General features: G+C 35.8%; 1 protein-coding gene and 1 pseudogene across 1 annotated transcript in view; both read right to left on the bottom strand.

Annotated features, from left to right (window-relative positions):
- LRRIQ1 (leucine rich repeats and IQ motif containing 1) overlaps positions 1-16,822 on the bottom strand; it is a 189,406-nt gene that overhangs the window by 6,890 nt on the left and 165,694 nt on the right. Inside the window, 2 exon segments of the mRNA XM_023749734.1 lie at positions 1,927-1,987; positions 4,262-4,368. Of these exon segments, the coding sequence (XP_023605502.1) occupies positions 1,927-1,987; positions 4,262-4,368 (168 nt within the window).
- On the bottom strand, positions 16,334-16,434 carry LOC111824960 (annotated as a pseudogene).

Here is a 16,822-nt window from a genome sequence, read left to right as displayed (position 1 = left end):
GCAAGTCAGGCGGGGAACGTTGGAGTTCTGCCGTCACTGGAGCAGGCAAGCCTCCCTGTTCGCTTCAGTGCCTGGCTGCTGGAGGCCATCTTGGCTTGCAGTTAATTTGCATATCGCCCTGATTAGCCAATGGGAAGGGTAGCGGATGTACGGCTAATTACCATGTTTCTCTTTTATTAGATAGGATATAGGATGTCCCTATACCCCCCCTTTTCCCCCTCTACCCAGCTCTTGCCCCCCACTTCTCTCTGGCCATCAGCATACTGTTGTCTGTGTCCATGGGTTGTGCATATATTTTCTTTGGCTAATCCCTTCTTTAAATTCACTTCTTTAAATTTTTATTTTCAGATAAGTGCTTATAACTGCACTATTATATATTTTCTATTATATCATTTAGAATTAAGATATTTTTTAATTGAACCCTTGTAAATTTTAGCACAATTTAATAAATTATGCTAGAAGCAATTAGAAGATTTTTCATGTAATGCAGATACATTTCAATTAATATTTTATTAATTTTTAATGTTTTAATATTTTAATTTGAAATAATCTCATACATGTAAAAAAAACTATAAAATACTACAGCATATTATATGTACCCTTCACCCAATTTCTTAGGTGTTAATAATTTAAACATAACCATTATACAACTAACAAAATTTGGAATATATTTTTCTTATAATCTCTTTAATGTTACTTAATTCATTTACTTTGTTTTTGTTAATCTTCACCCAAGGATATATTTCCATTGAATTTTAGAGAGAGTGAAGGGAAAGGGAGAGACACATTGATTGGTTGCCTCCTGCACATGCTCTGATAGGGACTGGGGATCAAGTCAGCAACTGAGGTACATGCCCTTGACTGGAATCAAACCTGGGAGCCTTCACTCCATGGGCTAATGCTCTATCCACTGAGCAAAAAAAGGCTGCAGCTTAATTCATTTACTTTTAATCTATATGTGTCTTTATATTTAAAGTGGGTTTTGTTTTTGATTCACCCTCATAATCTGTCTTTTAATTGGTGCATTTATGCCACTGACTTTCAGAGTGCTTACTGATAGAGTTACTGTCATATCTGGTGGCTTCTGGGGCTTCCGGGGCCTGCCAGCAGCCCTAGACCGATCCGGTCCCGGGCGGCAGGCAGGCAGCTTCTGGCGTCGCCCACGGGGGGCCTGGATGGTGGCTCGCGCTGGTGGTAGCCGCCATCTTTGTTGGCAGTTAATTTGCATATCTCGCTGATTAGTCAATGGGAGGCGTAGCGAAGGTATGGTCAATTACCATGTTTGGCTATTATTAGATAGGATTACTTAGAGTGGGTGAATTCCCAATTACTTGTTAATTTTTATCTGGTTTAATTTTATGAGTTGTGAGGGTACTTTGCTGTTTCACTCAAGTATTCTATTCTTTGAATATTCAAAAATATTTTTATTAAGCAAATTCCTGTTAGAGTAATTTTATTTTAAATACTGTAACATGTTAACATTTTACAATCTACCATGTAGAATTAATATTCTAGAGTAATACATTTATTACTCTTTTATTGATTTCAGAGAGGAAGAAGGAGAAAGAGATAGAAACATCAATGATAAGAGAGAATCATTGGTTGGCTGCCTCCTGCACACCCCACACTAGAGATTGAGCCCACAACCAGGGCATATGGCCTGACCTGGAATTGAACCATGACCTTCTGGTTCATAGGTCTATGCTCAACCACTGAGGTGCACCAGTTGGGCAAGAGTAATACATTTTAATGTTATACTAGAAGTGGAGAAAATGTTACTATCCCAGTACATAGTATTTTGATATTATCTTAAATAAACACAGTTGAGATTTTCATAATTTATACTAACATATGGACATATTTTAAAGTGCATTTGTTAAGTACTTGTGTCTACAACTTTTCTGTATCTTTAAACACATTTCTTACCACAAGCTGAACTCTTCCACCATTAAGTACATTTGGATCTAACTCAGGCAAGAAATGATTGCTGCAGTGACAAAAAACAGAAATAATATTATTACATAAATATAGAGAAAGAATATGAAAAAAATGCCCAATTAAAGGTTTGGGACTAATTAGTAATTTAAAAAATGCTAACAATAGTTTTCTTAAATAGGGGTTACATGCAAAGGTATATACAAATTTACGTTTTTCCGTAGTCATTAATAAAATTAAATTTGACATAAAATTTCTAAGTAACACTTTAATGCTACCTTTCTTTGCTAAACATAAACACATATAATAAAAATATGAAAGAAACAAGAATGATAGCTAAAAAATTATTAAAAAATATAAATACTTATTTACCTACATATCTTTCTTATTTTATGATTAAGGCAAAGCTTCCTATTTTTAAAATATTTTTTGTGGTTTAATACATTATTCTACTGCTCATAATTAACTTCTGTTTAAAAGTAGAGCATTTGGATTTTCAAGAACTTCCATTCTTGCCCTGGTCAGTGTTAGAGTGTTGGCCTGTGCACCAGAAGGTCTCAGGTTCGATTCCTGATCAAGGGCACATTTCCAATTGTGGTTCACTCCCCCACCCCTACCCCAGTAGGGGAGCCTGTGAGAGGCAACCAGTTGATGTGTCTCTCTCACATGATGTTTCTCGGTGCCCCTCTTTTTCTCCCCTTCCCTTCCACTGTCTCTGGAAAAAAACAACCCACTTCCATTCTTGAAAATAGTATTTCTTAAAATGTTACTGCCTATACCTTTACATATTATATTTCAAAAGAGAATATCCATAAATAATTACCTGTTGTATAATATATTTAAATATAACTTGTTTAGGAGTAAGGGATATTGTTAAATGTGTGAGCTTATCTAAACTACATCCTGAATAAGTTTTTAAAATTTTCACATTATCTCTGCTAATGCTTTAAAATCTCTGAAAGACCTCTTATATCTGGTTAATGTAGATGGCAAGTCATGGGGTTATACTACATTTGTTTATAGTTCTAAGGATTTCATCTTATGAATTACACTAATTGTAGGATTTTGTTTGTTAGTTTGTTACTCATTTAAATAGTTATTACCCAAAATGCCTGGAAATGTTTCTAAAGTGTCATCTACATTTACATTCCATATTGGTTTACACATTTAATAAATGCTTAAAATAACATATATTTTACTTTTCTGTGCATATAAGTGGCTACAATGAAAATCTTGAAAATTTATGTCAAAATGTTATCTCCAGGCTTTTATTTCCTTAAAACTTAGATTCAGTGGCTATGTGTGTGTGTGTGTGTGTGTGTATATATATATATATGTTTTATATTGTTATTGGCTGGATTTTGTTCCTATAAAATTCATATATTGAAGTCCTAACCCTCAATACCTCAGAATTTTACTGTATTTGGTTGTAGGGTGAGGGAATGAAGGTAAAATGAAGTCACATGGTTGGGCCCAAATCCAGTATGACTGGTGTCTTTATAAGAAGAGATTAGAATATAGACAACACAGATGAGGGATGATCATGTGAGGACACAATGAGAAGGGAGCCATCTGCAAGCCAAGGAGAGAGACCTCCAAAGAAATCAAGCTTGCTGACTCCTTGACCTGGGGTTTGTAATTTCTTGAACTGTGAGTAAACAAATCCTTGCTGTTTAACCTACCCAATCTCTGGTATTTTGTTATGGCAGCCCTCGCGAAATAATATATATATATATATATATATATATATATATATATATATATATATATATATATATATAATTAATTGACCCTGTTTATTGCTAAATAAAAAATTTAATATCTTCAACCTTGTGAGCTCACCTCTATTCTGTGAGATAGATAAAACATTATAATCTCACTATAAAGGAGAGGAAGCTGAGCCTTGGGACATCATTGAAAATTAGTTATATGACATGTAAAGTGTCAGCATCAGGGTAGAATTATAATTTTAATTGCCAAACATAAATGATAACAAAAATAACACAAAATAAAATACAATTTGTACTACATATAACATTTATCAACAGTTAATATATACTATGCATTTACTTTAAAAAGCAGAATCATTTGTGCAGTTCATCTGTTGTTATTAAGCATTTACAGAAAGAGTTTCTTAAACATTTTAGAATGAAAAATATAAAGAGTGATTAAGTCTATTTTATATAAGAGGCCATTTTATAACCTGGCTTCATGGTATATTGGCCTTTGGCTATAAGTCATGTTTGTTTTAGCACAGTTAACCTAGGTTTAACTTTTCAAGATGTGTTTACAATACAAAAATCTAATTTAAGGGAAATGACCTTACCATTTCAAATCTCTGGAACTAGTTGTTTCATGAACTCCAACCTGTGTGTGAAGCCACTGATATATATATTCCTTACTCCTTTCTAATTTTTCATGTGCCTTGGTATCCTCGCAGATAAATTCTTCTTCCTTAACTGAGAAAGGAATATGGACATTTTATTTGTTATTTAAAGGGATCAAATTTGGTCCAAACAGTTCAGTTAGGGTAAAAACTTTATCATAAGAAAGGGGGGAAATAACATAATGCATGGGATCTAAATCATCTGTAAGAAAAAAGTCAGTCACAAAGTAACTTTTCCTGCTTGAGTTTCAAACCCACGTACTTTGAAAAATAAAGAAAATGCCTTAATGCAACCAATATTTTTTAAGAGTTGTTTTGTTATTCTTATAATTAGAAATTTCAAATAATTATTTTTGGTTGACAGTAGAATCTATCTATATATATATAAAAGCCTAATATGCAAACTGTCCCCTCTGGAGTTCAACCAACCAGGAGTTCTTTCACTCGCTATGACGTGCACTGACCACCAGGGGGTGGCGCGGAACAAAGGAAGGCCCCGGCTGGCAGCCAGCAGCTGTTAGGGACCCTACCTGTACTGGGACTCTAGTTCTAATATAAAAAAATCTATCTATGCACTATGATGTCCTTTTAGGCTTATTTTATTTTATTTTATTTTTATTTTTATTTTTAAAAAATATATTTTATTGATTTTTTACAGAGAAGAAAGGAGAGGGATAGAGAGTTAGAAACATCGATGAGAGAGATCGATCAGCTGCCTCCTGCACACCCCCCACTGGGGATGTGCCCGCAACCAGGGTACATGCCCTTGACCGGAATCGAACCTGGGATCCTTGAGTCCGCAGGCCGATGCTCTATCCACTGAGCCAAACCGGTTCGGCCTTTTAGGCTTATTTTAAAGACCAATTGTTCTCATACTAGTTTTATGCATATGCAGAATTTATAAATATAATGAAGATATTTAAAACAGAATTTTAATTTTATTTAAAACTAAGCTTGGTTTGTGTAAGGTAATATAATATTTTAAGTTGGGAATACAATTTCTATCAGGATTATATGGCTTATGCCATAACTAGAGGCCCGGTGCACAAAATTTGTGCATTCAGGTGGGGTCCCTCAGCACGGCCTGTGCCCTCTCACAGTCCAGGAGCCCTCAGGGGATGTCTGACGGATGGCTTAGGCCTGCTCCCCACAGGAAGTGGGCCGAAGCTGTCCATTGGACATCCTTAGCACTGCCGCAGAGGTAGGAGAGGCTCCTACCACCACCACTGCGCTCGCCAGCCATGAGTCCAGCTTCTGGCTGAGCGGCACTCCCCCTGCATTGAGCGTCTGCCCCCTGGTGGTCAGTGCGCGTTATAGTGACCAGTCATTCCGCCACTCAGTCAATTTGCATATTAGCCTTTTATTATATAGGATACTTATTTCAAAAAGAGGGGTGGGGAACATAACAATAAAAGTGTTTATGGAAAATATGAAGATGATAAATTATACTAGGTATGAATACCAAGGTAACAAGCATAAAAAATAAAATAGTTAAAAAAGAAGACTCCAACCCTTACATGCAAATGTAAATTTTAATATATATATGTATATATAGTTGTATTTTTTTAATTATAGACATTGCTGCTACATTAATGCTATGCATTTCAGAGTTACACTGAAGATCTGTTGTTTTAGAGCTTTTATCCAAGAATATGATTTTGGGGGCTGGTTTCTTTTTCAGGTGCCATAACAGTTTTGGGGGCTTAATAGTTTTAGACAACTGATTGACAGTAAATCAGAGAAATATACCTCTTGAAAACTAACTCATGGTAATCAAACTCACAAGAATGCTATAATTAAAAATCTGTTATTTAAACTGTCAATTTATTAATTTGAACTATTCTTTTGCCATAGATCATCAGCTAAAGATCAGAATGTTCATTTCTCAAACCTCTTAGTACTCATGGATCTTACGTTTCCAAAATGGCCACACCCTTGCATCCGGAGCTGAAACTAACCCACCCATATTTGATATATTGGAGACACATATACTTTACATACAAGGGCTAACCACTAAATCCATGACCTGTCACCATTTTGGTAAATGGCCTTATAGGTAGATGTACAGAAACTATAAAAGAGACTCAGACAGAGGAAAGACTTGGTGTTACCACACCCAGTGAGCACAGCATTAAGTCTCTTCTCCAGCAGAGTCCCAGCCTTTTCTATGCTTTTCTTGGGTGACCAGGTCAGATTTGGAACCATGAGTGCAGTGACAGAGAATAGTGGGGACTCCAGTCCACAGCTGTAACCTTATTCTTATTATTCAGAGAATCCTTTTGTAACAAGTGTACTTTTAGTTAAAAATAAGAATTATCTATGGCTTCCTGCTTTTAAAAACAGTGACACATACTGATAGTCACTTTTTTAAGTAGTCATTTTGGAAAGTGTTCCTCAGCTGTGCAATAACACCCTATACATATTAAGCGGTTTTTACATCAGAACTCAACCAAGATTCTAGACAACTATTCCCAAGTAAAGATGAGACATTTCACTGTAAGGGTCCCATTCAAATGAACCATTTTAACCCTAAGGAATAGATTGGTAGATTGGCACAGCTCAGTGTTAGAAACAGAACAAACACAGTGATGAAGTTGGCTGAATGAACTCAAAGATACTGCAATTCAGAAGCTGCAGGAAGTGATTTGGCTAAGCCATTTCAGGACCACTTCTGCCACTGAGAAGAAAAAACTAAGGTTTACTCATTGAAACTTGCAGAAGAAGTCCTGTTTTTTTGCAACTGGGGTACGAAAAATAGTAGTGACCTGGGTTACTTAACAAAGTTCTAATTTAGCCAGGCTGCCCAATAAGTATTTCCTTTCAGTTTATAGAAGCATCATTTTGCCTGAAGAAAGTGAGACCCTTATCTACTGTGCTATCCTACTTCTCTGGGACTTGCTTCACTAACCTCTTGTATCATCAGCCTAAGAAAAATGTCTTCCTTTGATTGCTGCTCTCCCCTAATTACTACTGTCTATATAGGCCCCTTTATTTCAAAACACAAATTTGATTGCTTTTATTTAAACAAATTGTTAAACTTTTAAATTATAAAAATAATGTAGTCTCACTATTGACACTTTAAGAAATAAATAAAAGAATTAAAAATAAAAGAAAATCCACAAAAATCCCACTATCCAAAAACAACCACTGGATAATATTTTTAAGGCATTTCCTTGTAGTTTTCTCATAAAATTGCTTTGTTTGTTATTTGTATATATACAGCCTACCTTTCAGTTAGTACTGTAACAAATGTATTCCATGAAATGTAAATCTCACTCTGAACACACTATTAGTGGTTTTACACTATGATGTACAAATTTGTTACATAAGTTTGTAATTATCCTATTTAGTTAATTTATTTGATCAGGTGGAATTAATGACTTGTCTAAAACTATCAATATTTTGAAGAACTCAAAATAATCTATATTATTAAATAGTTTTAAAAGCTTTAATCAATTTACCACATAACTATATGAGGTTTCTCAATTCACCGAGCCCCTGGTCAACATTATAATATTACGTATTTAAAGTTGTTGATATTTTGACAAAAATATCATATGATATTATCTAGTTTACATGTCTTTGTGGCTACTGAAATTTTGCATATTTAATATGATTATTTATTAATTATAGGTCATATAGTATAAAATATCTTTCTGTTCTCCCCAATAACCTACTGAATCTTAGTACTGAATTTATGTTTTTGTTTTCAATTGACTACTTGTGATCCTTTATCTGTTATCACTGGTGCAAATATTTACTTCTGCCCATTATTTGATTTTAGTTTTCATTTTACTTTCAAAAGAAGATTTTTTTCTTCTTTAGGAAAACACATTTCTTTATTTGTTAAATATCTTCTAAACTATAAGCCATTTCCTCATTATAATTTATAAGTTTGTACCTCTCAATTCAGTAAACTTCTAAAATGAGATATAAAATTTCAGGGACAAATTCTATAATCTTCTAATACCTTGTGTTTCACACTAAAAGGTATTGGTTAACATTTTTTGTAAGAGAAGTCCACTCTCTGTCTCTTTTTTCTTTAATTTCTGTTCCCTCCTTAATTTATTGCAATCTGGTTTTATGAAATTGAAATTGTCCTTACTGAGAAGGCTTTAAATTGTCTTCTCTGACAAGCACATATATTCTTTACCTTCATTGACCTTTTTGCTAAATTCAACTATGCAGGCCATTTACTTTGTCTTAAAACTCGCTTCTCAGAAGGACTTTGCAACAGCCAAACTTCGAGTGATCCTCTCAGGCTCCTTCAAAGATTCCTAGATGATGGTGCTCCCATTCTACACTTACCTAAGAGACCACATTCTCTACTCTGCGCCTGGCACTGTGCTGGCTTCTGAGGAAGGTCAGCTAGGGAGACATTGTATATTATCTCATGACGCTGGCAGCCTAGAAGACTAGGTATCACCAACCTGTATCTTATTTATATTTTCATATCCAGCTGAATTTCAGAATCACAACTTAGTTTTACCATTATCATCCCACTAAGTCTGTTTTCCTCCTGAATTCCCAAGGCATCCAGACCAGATATTCTGCAGTCAACCCTGGCTGCTCATTTCTTAAGTACCAACATCTAATCAGAAACTTGCTCTAATTCATCTGCTGTGTATCACACTCATACGTGGCTCCTCCTTTCCATCTCTACTGGCCCCATATTATTTAGGTGTACTTTTTTAAAAACAGGAATGAGTGTGTAATGACATAATATCTGTCACAATAAGAGAGACACCCCTCCTCTTAAGACCAATACTCTCAACTATACTCTGAATCCCAAGTATTCATATAATTTAGGATTCATTGATATAATTTAGGATTCATGGTATTTTCTTTCTTTTGCCGCTCAGAAATGGCTTTATATCTTCCCCTCCTCTCTCATCTTCCCTAATCAGATGGATTTTTTGAAATAGTAGATACAGTCCAGTCTCTGATGACTCATTGACATTCATGCTCCAGCCCACTGCAATATGGATTCTCCCCCACACCATTCCACTGGAGCTGTTCACACTGAGATCACTAATACTGCTAAGTCTTTGGGACTGTTTGAAGTTCTTATCTTGCTGCCTCCTCTATAATATTATATACTGTTGTCCACTCCTTCATTCTTAAAGGCTTATTTCCTTTGGATTTTGTTTCAGACACTCTCCATGTTTTCTTCTGACTTCTGTCTTAATCTCAGTCTCCTTCAAGGATTCCTCTTTCATTGCCATTCCTTCCAATTTCAGGATTCTTCTTTGGGGTCCTATCCTGGCTCCATCTTATTCTATTTCCTGTATGAGGACATTCATTTAATTTCTTCAATCACTCTCCCTATTGCCTTCTGAAATGTATTTATCCATAACCTCTCTATTTAGTAGATATGCCCAGATGTCAAGTGAGTATGTAAAAAGACTGAAGCCATGTATTAAACCACTTTTTCCAAGTTGCTACCACACTACCACCATTGTCAATGTACAACTCAGAAGCCAGAATGTTGCACTGAAACAGCTTTCTACCTCCCAACTGCATATTTTACCTCCTAAATTCTTTTCACTCTGTCAAATCTCTTGCATTCCCATTGCCACTACTTTAATTCAGGCCACCATCATCTCCTCTGCATTACTGTAACAGCTTCTCTCTGGTCTATTTGCTTTGGTCTTGCTCCTACATATACTATCTCCATATACTAAATAGTCTTGCTAAAGTACAAATCTAATATGCTACTTTCATTGATTAAAACTCCTGGGTTCTTCCACTGCTTTTGGATAATGTGCAAAATTTTTTGCATAGCACACAAGCCTTGCATATACTTTTAAGAAATTCATGTGTTAGGTTCCTGCCTCAATCACCCAGATATAATTGTTCAAAATTATCTCTTTCGCCTATAAACTTTGTTCTTGGTATTATCCGCTTTACCAACCATGTTCTTGCTTCAGGTCTTCAGATCTCAGCTTTAGAAATTACGTTCTTTGGGGTAAGCCCCTGAGCTTCCAACATTGCATTCCTTATTCAGTTTAGGTAAGAGATGTCCTCCAAAGGATCCTATAGATCCCATAATAACATCTATGACATTATATTCTACTTTCCTGTTCAATGTGTCTGTTTTGGCTACTAGAATATAAGCTATTTAAATGGGACATAGTAATATGGTGCTCAATAAATATTGGTGAAGTAAAGGAATCATTGCCACAGTTGATTAATGTCCTCTCAGAGCCCCGAGAAAGGTAGAGCTGGAATTTAGAATTTTAGGGTGGATACAAACCTGTGCATTGTGAAGGATACCCCATTATCTAAACACTAGAGGCCTGGTGCATGAAATTCGTGCACTTGGCAGGGGGGTGGGGGGTGTCCTCAGCCCAGCCTGAGCCTTCTCGTAGGGAGCAGGCCTAAGCCAGCAGTCAGACGTCCTTAGCGCTGCTGCGGAGGCGGGAGAGGCTCCCGCCACTGCCACTGTGCTTGCCAGCAATGAGCCCGGCTTCTGGCTGAGCGGTGCTCCCGCTGTGGGAGTGCACTGACCACAAGGGGGAAGCTCCTGCGTTGAGCAGGATCAGGCCAAAACTGGCTCTCCAACATCCCCCAAGGGGTCCCAGATTGAAAGAAGGTACAGGCCAGGCTGACGGAACCCACTGGTGCACGATCGGGGCCAGGGAGGGACGTGGGAGGTTGGCCAGCCAGGGAGGGACCATGGGAGGGCTCCAGGGCATGTCCAGCCTGTCTCACTCAGTCCCGATCAGCTGGACCCCAGCAGCAAGCTAACCTACAGGTTGGAGCATCTGTCCCCTGGTGGTCAGTGCACATGATAGTGAGCGGTTGAGTGCCCTTAGCATATCATTAGCATATTACGCTTTGATTGGTTGAATGGATGACCAGAAGACTGGACACTTAGTATATTAGGCTTTTATTGTATAGGACTAGAGGCTCGTTGCATGAAGATTCGTGCAATAGGCCTTCTTTCCCCTGGCTGCTGGCACCAGTTTTCCTCTGGCACCTGGGACCCAGACCTTCACTCTGGCCACCGCCTTCCATCTTCGCTCTGGACACAGTCTTCACTGCGACTGGAGCCTTCAGTCTTTGCTCCTCACTCCGGCCGGAGTCTTCAGTCTCTGGCCAGAGCTGCTCCTGTAGCTCCTTCCGCCCCCCACCCTCCCCCTCATAGCTTGATCACTGCTTCGCCTGCAGACCTCACCGATGGGCTCCTGGGTCCCAGGTGGCTGCCTTGCCTATGGCCAGGCTTTCTGCGGCTCCTGGTGTCCCGCCCTGCCTGCAGTATGCAAATTAGCCGCCATCTTTGTTGGCGGTTAATTTGCATATCACGCTGATCAGCCAATGGCGATGGTAGTGAAGGTACGGTTAATTACCATGTTTGTCTATTATTAGATAGGATGATTAGCTTAATTATTTTAATAGAAACTTCACCTCAATAAGTCAAATTAGATTGGAGTAAAAATTAACAACTAACGTGGCATCACCTGCATGGAGAGGAGATAGGGGGATTAGGGAAGTTTCTGTGCCGAGTCTTCTGCTGGAAAAACTCCAACAACTTCTCCCCTGGGAAAGGAAGACAACTGTGTCCCAGCTTTCCCAGCTTAGACCACCTCACCCCATAGGGGGTGTGGCAGTGGAGACCTGCCACCTACCCTCCACCCCACCCGAGTTACATATGCCCCACAAACCTGAGGCTGCCAGGGAGTTACATGCTGAAAATCTAACCCTACAACTTAAAGAATTAGAAAGAGATCAACAAGAAAAGCCCAGAGTGAGCAGAAGGAAGGAGATAATAAAGATCAGAGTGGAAATAAACGACATAGAGACCACAAAAACAATACAAAAGATCAATAAAACCAAGAGCTGGTTCTTTGAAAGGATAAACAAGATTGATGAACCTCTAGCCAGGCTCACCAAGAAACAAAGATAGAGGACCCAAATAAAAAAAATCAGAAATGAAAGAGGTGAAGTAACAACAGACCTCACTTCCTTTCTTAATGCCTGTTTAGAAAGTCATTTCAATTTTTAAATGATGGACGACTTAAAATGCTATCTTCCCTAGTCATAGCAAAACTTAGGAGAGCATTGTTGAGTAAAACTGGTTATTCAGGCTAAATGGAAATAAATATGTGTAGCCTGTTTCTGTTATCTACTGAGTGTTGTTATTGAATAAATGATATAATGATATATGATATAAATGATATAATGATGTTTCAAAAATCTGACAATTAAAGGTATTAAATTAAAAAAAAATAACACAGAAAAACTTCTCTGTCATAAAGGCTTCTCTGTCATAAAGGCTTCTTTATAAAATGTTCATAATGTATGCAACCCTAGAAAAAGTTGTTCAGCTTTAAAGAAGTTCACCAAAAGAAATAAATTCTTTTTTTAATGGAAATATTCCTTTCTTTATGAAAAGCAAAATAAGGATTCATTAAACCCATATGCTTCAAATAAACCAGTTTTCTAAATTTTCAAATATAGCATAATATATACAGAGGGAGATTAAGATTCAATTGTCATTTGAGGCACACAAAAAGGGCTAATTATTTATATTTTTATACTTATGGCAATTTTCCCATGACTATTTTCTTTTCCTGTAATGGCTTTCCTCGGTAATATAATAATAAAATACTCTTAGTTTCATGGATAGAGATGAGTTCATTTCTTTACCAAAAGCTTTTGGAGGACATGGTTGCATGCTGAGCAAAATGCTTCATGTGATAGAAATATTTTTGGTAACTTTGATAAATGGCTGATTCTATGTATTTTATGCTGGAAATACTAAAAATGTGATTTACATTATAAAGTATAAGTGGTCCGTATGTGTTTATTAAAAGAAGTTATTGCATCATACCTCACAAATAAAGCACAAATAAAATTGGAGTTTGGCATAAATGTTACACTAATAGAATTTTAAATTCATTAACATTTGTATAAATACTTGTTGATAGGCTGTTTATGGCTTCTTCCTTAACCAATCCAACGTGTTGTTGGAATGTTGACAGCACTGGCATGTAACCAATAATTCTCTAAGAGCCATTTGTGTGTGACAAGCAACATCCCTATTCTTTTAAAATATATTAAATATATATGTAATTGATCACTAAGGAAAAAATGACTTCATGAATAAAGAAAAGGATTGTTTGTACAAAAGTTTAAAAACAGAAATTTTGGGAATAGAGCCAAAGCTATATGTAAGGGTGAAAGGCTAACTGCAGCACTAATCACTCCTTTACATATTTCATTGTATTTTATGGCAGGAAGAGTAAAAAAAAAAAAAGTACTAGAATGAAAAATACTTGCTAGTCCCTGACATTTGAATTCATTTTCAAAATTCATCTGTTTGGGGGTTGGGTAGTACATAGAATGTATGAATGTTTTTTTATGAAAGCAAAGAAAAATAAAAATGAGTTACTAAATTATATCTTTTAAAATATATGGATTCTGCAGACAGTAGACAGAACATTTAATATTATGGAGTTACTATATTTAAGTGAATCTCTATGGAATAACAAATATTCTTTTACAAAGTGGACATTAGTGTACTTATCAACCAATTACAATAAGTGTCTGTATTCAACTTATGTACAATTCTGAAAGCAAAGGTTTTGCCATTGGTATTGTTCAGTTGATCTGTATCTCCTCATTTATATCTTTCTAGCAGAGTACCATATAACACATAAAGGTGGTTCTTTGGTTTCTACTGTGAGAGCTCAAGAATCACAAGTTGGTAAAGTCATAGAGATATTAACTTATAATATGTCTCCATGTTTGTTGTTATCTAGGGCTAGAACGAGGGTAAGTTAAGTGGGACAAATGAAATACCTTAGGCACAAAATTTAAGGTGGTGACAAAAAAACCTCAATCATCAAATGAATATTATTTTAATGTAATATTTTAAAATAAAAATTTTAAAAATCTATGATTAAAAAATATCAAAGTTTTAAATGATGGGATCAAACAATGATGTGCCAAGACCTATTGAACCTGAAGTAAAAGGGAAAATCAGTAATAGTGATTCTTCTCTGCCATGGTATTGGCAGATTTACCCATTTTTTAGAAATACTAAGTGTAAATAGGGCATCGTTTTTAGAACTACCATTGCCTAAAATTGCTTCCTACGGCTTCCTGTGAATTGGGCACAACACTTAATTTTCCATTAAAAGAGGCGCTGGAATCGTGACATATGAGAAATTAATTACAGAATAAATTAACTTGGTCCTTAGAGAAAAGACTTCACTTTAGTCATCTTTTTATCTGCCTAGCAACAGACTTGAACAAAGTAAGTTGGCTTTTTCACTTATTAGCTGTGTAATGTTGGGTAAATTACTTACTTTCTCTCTGTCTCAGTTTTCTCCTCTTAAAATGTATATAATAATACATAATAATAATTGCCTAATATATATGAATTATTTAACAACTGTAGCCATTTTATTATTTTTTTAAAAAGTGAATTGAACTCTCCTATGCATAGGCTTGTGCTATCTAAATTGCCACACACTAAGACTCCCCGACCCTGGAGGTGAGACTATCTGCAGAAGTCTCTAAATCCAGACCCAGAACCAGGTTCCGGGGAGTCACTGGCAGGAGGGGAAGATTCCAGGATTAACCACAAAACTACACAGAACACTATTCTGGGGTTGAGTCTAGGAAGGCCTCTTTATCAGAATTCTAAATCTGTAACAGGTATTTTTAAATGTATTTTATTTCATACTATATAAGGATTTTACTGTGCCTTTAAGAAAGAAGAAATAAGAGATAAGAAGGGTATACAGTCCTAATTGATTTGAAGTTATTTCAAATAATTTTGAGCAATTGCTCAGGACTAACCATGACAGAGGTTCCATTGACATGATTCTCTCTCGTTTCACTTTCTCAATTTAATTAGTCTCAGAAAATATTCCTCTATCCAACTCAAACTCCCTCAGGGAGTGTTAATATAGTAGGTCATCCAAACTAGGGCCCACCTGATAGAATAATGCCTGATGATGTAAGTAGGTTGACTTTTAAAATAATATAATCTTAGAAATTCTACTGCCTACTGTTTTTGGTTTGGGAGTTTTTTGTTTTTTGGTATAGTGTTAAGACTTTAGGTCCCTGACATATCGAATAGTTTTTACTCTTTGGTTAAAAAAAAAATCCATAATTCTATTAATTTGTGTACTAGTAGTATTAATTGAAAGCCAAGTAGAGACTGTTAATTTCCTTACTAGTTTTATTTGAAAATAAGAAAGTGTTATTATATTGATACATTAATATAGAGGCTTGATGGAACAATTAAACATTTTAAAAATATCATTGTAATAACCTTTTAGAGCTATAGCTCATGGCACATGTCTACACATTCACAATGCATTTCTTAATGTCCATTAATGTTTTGCACCTAATAATTTCTATATTTGTCAAACTTTAGAATATATATATATGCTTCTGTTATAGACAGGAATAACATCATATGGAGTATTGAATGCATATTAATATCGCTTGCATTATAAAAAGCAATAAATAAAAATAATTTTCCTTCACACTTTGAGTGACAATATATTAGAGACTAATAAACCTGGTACCAAAATTATTGTATTCTTTAGGTAATAATTTGAGAAAATATTCCCATAGCCTCCTGAAGATGTAAGAATTTTCATATTCCATTAGTGCAAAATTTTAAAATTTTATTATATTATCTTTAAAAAGACAGAATTTTGCTTTATGTAGCAGAATTTCATTTGTAAATGAATCAGGGTCTCCATTTATGCATTTCACTTTTAATTGAAATGATAGGTAAAAGCATTATGGATCCACTCACACCGTAGTAGAGAAAGAAGTCAGGATAAGGCATTATAGATTTTCCTATAAACAAAGTTAATTTCTAGCTTTAAAATATTTATGTAAATATTGATTTGTAGAAGCTCTTTCATTTGTTTGGAGGAGAAATTAGGAGTGGAATTTTAAGCTTGAAGGGCCCTCAATTGGACAAGTCACCCCATTTATCAGAGACATTGTTTTGTTATCCATAAACATTAGAAAATAAAGCAATATATAGAATGCTTCATGGATTTGCATGTCATCCTTGTGTAGAAGCTATGCTATCTCCATATCCTTCCAATTTTAGCACTGCATCTGTGCTGCAAAAGTGAGCACTGGGAGCTTTTTAATTACTTGTATTTTATTGAGATATATACAATGCATGCAAAATATTGTATATGCCATGTGATTATATCAAGATTTATAAATAAATATATTATAAATATACACATAATTATGGAAATTATATAAATTATTTTAAATAATTATCTATAATAATATAAGCAAAATATTCTAATTAGACCAAACATCCTTTCGGATGTCCTTCCAGACGACCTTCTGGATGAAGCCGGGGCTGCGAGGGAAGCCCGGGTTCCTGGTGCCAGAGGGAAGCCGGAGCCGGCAGCCGGAGGAAGGAAGGCCTACTCTTGCATGAATATCATGCACTGGGTCTCTAGTATAAATAAAATATGCATAAATATTTCATGTGACCTCTGA

This window comes from Myotis lucifugus, unplaced genomic scaffold (genome assembly GCF_000147115.1).
Source record: "Myotis lucifugus unplaced genomic scaffold, Myoluc2.0 scaffold_9, whole genome shotgun sequence".
Classification (NCBI taxonomy): domain Eukaryota; kingdom Metazoa; phylum Chordata; class Mammalia; order Chiroptera; family Vespertilionidae; genus Myotis; species Myotis lucifugus.
This window is presented reverse-complemented; position numbering and strand designations above follow the sequence as displayed.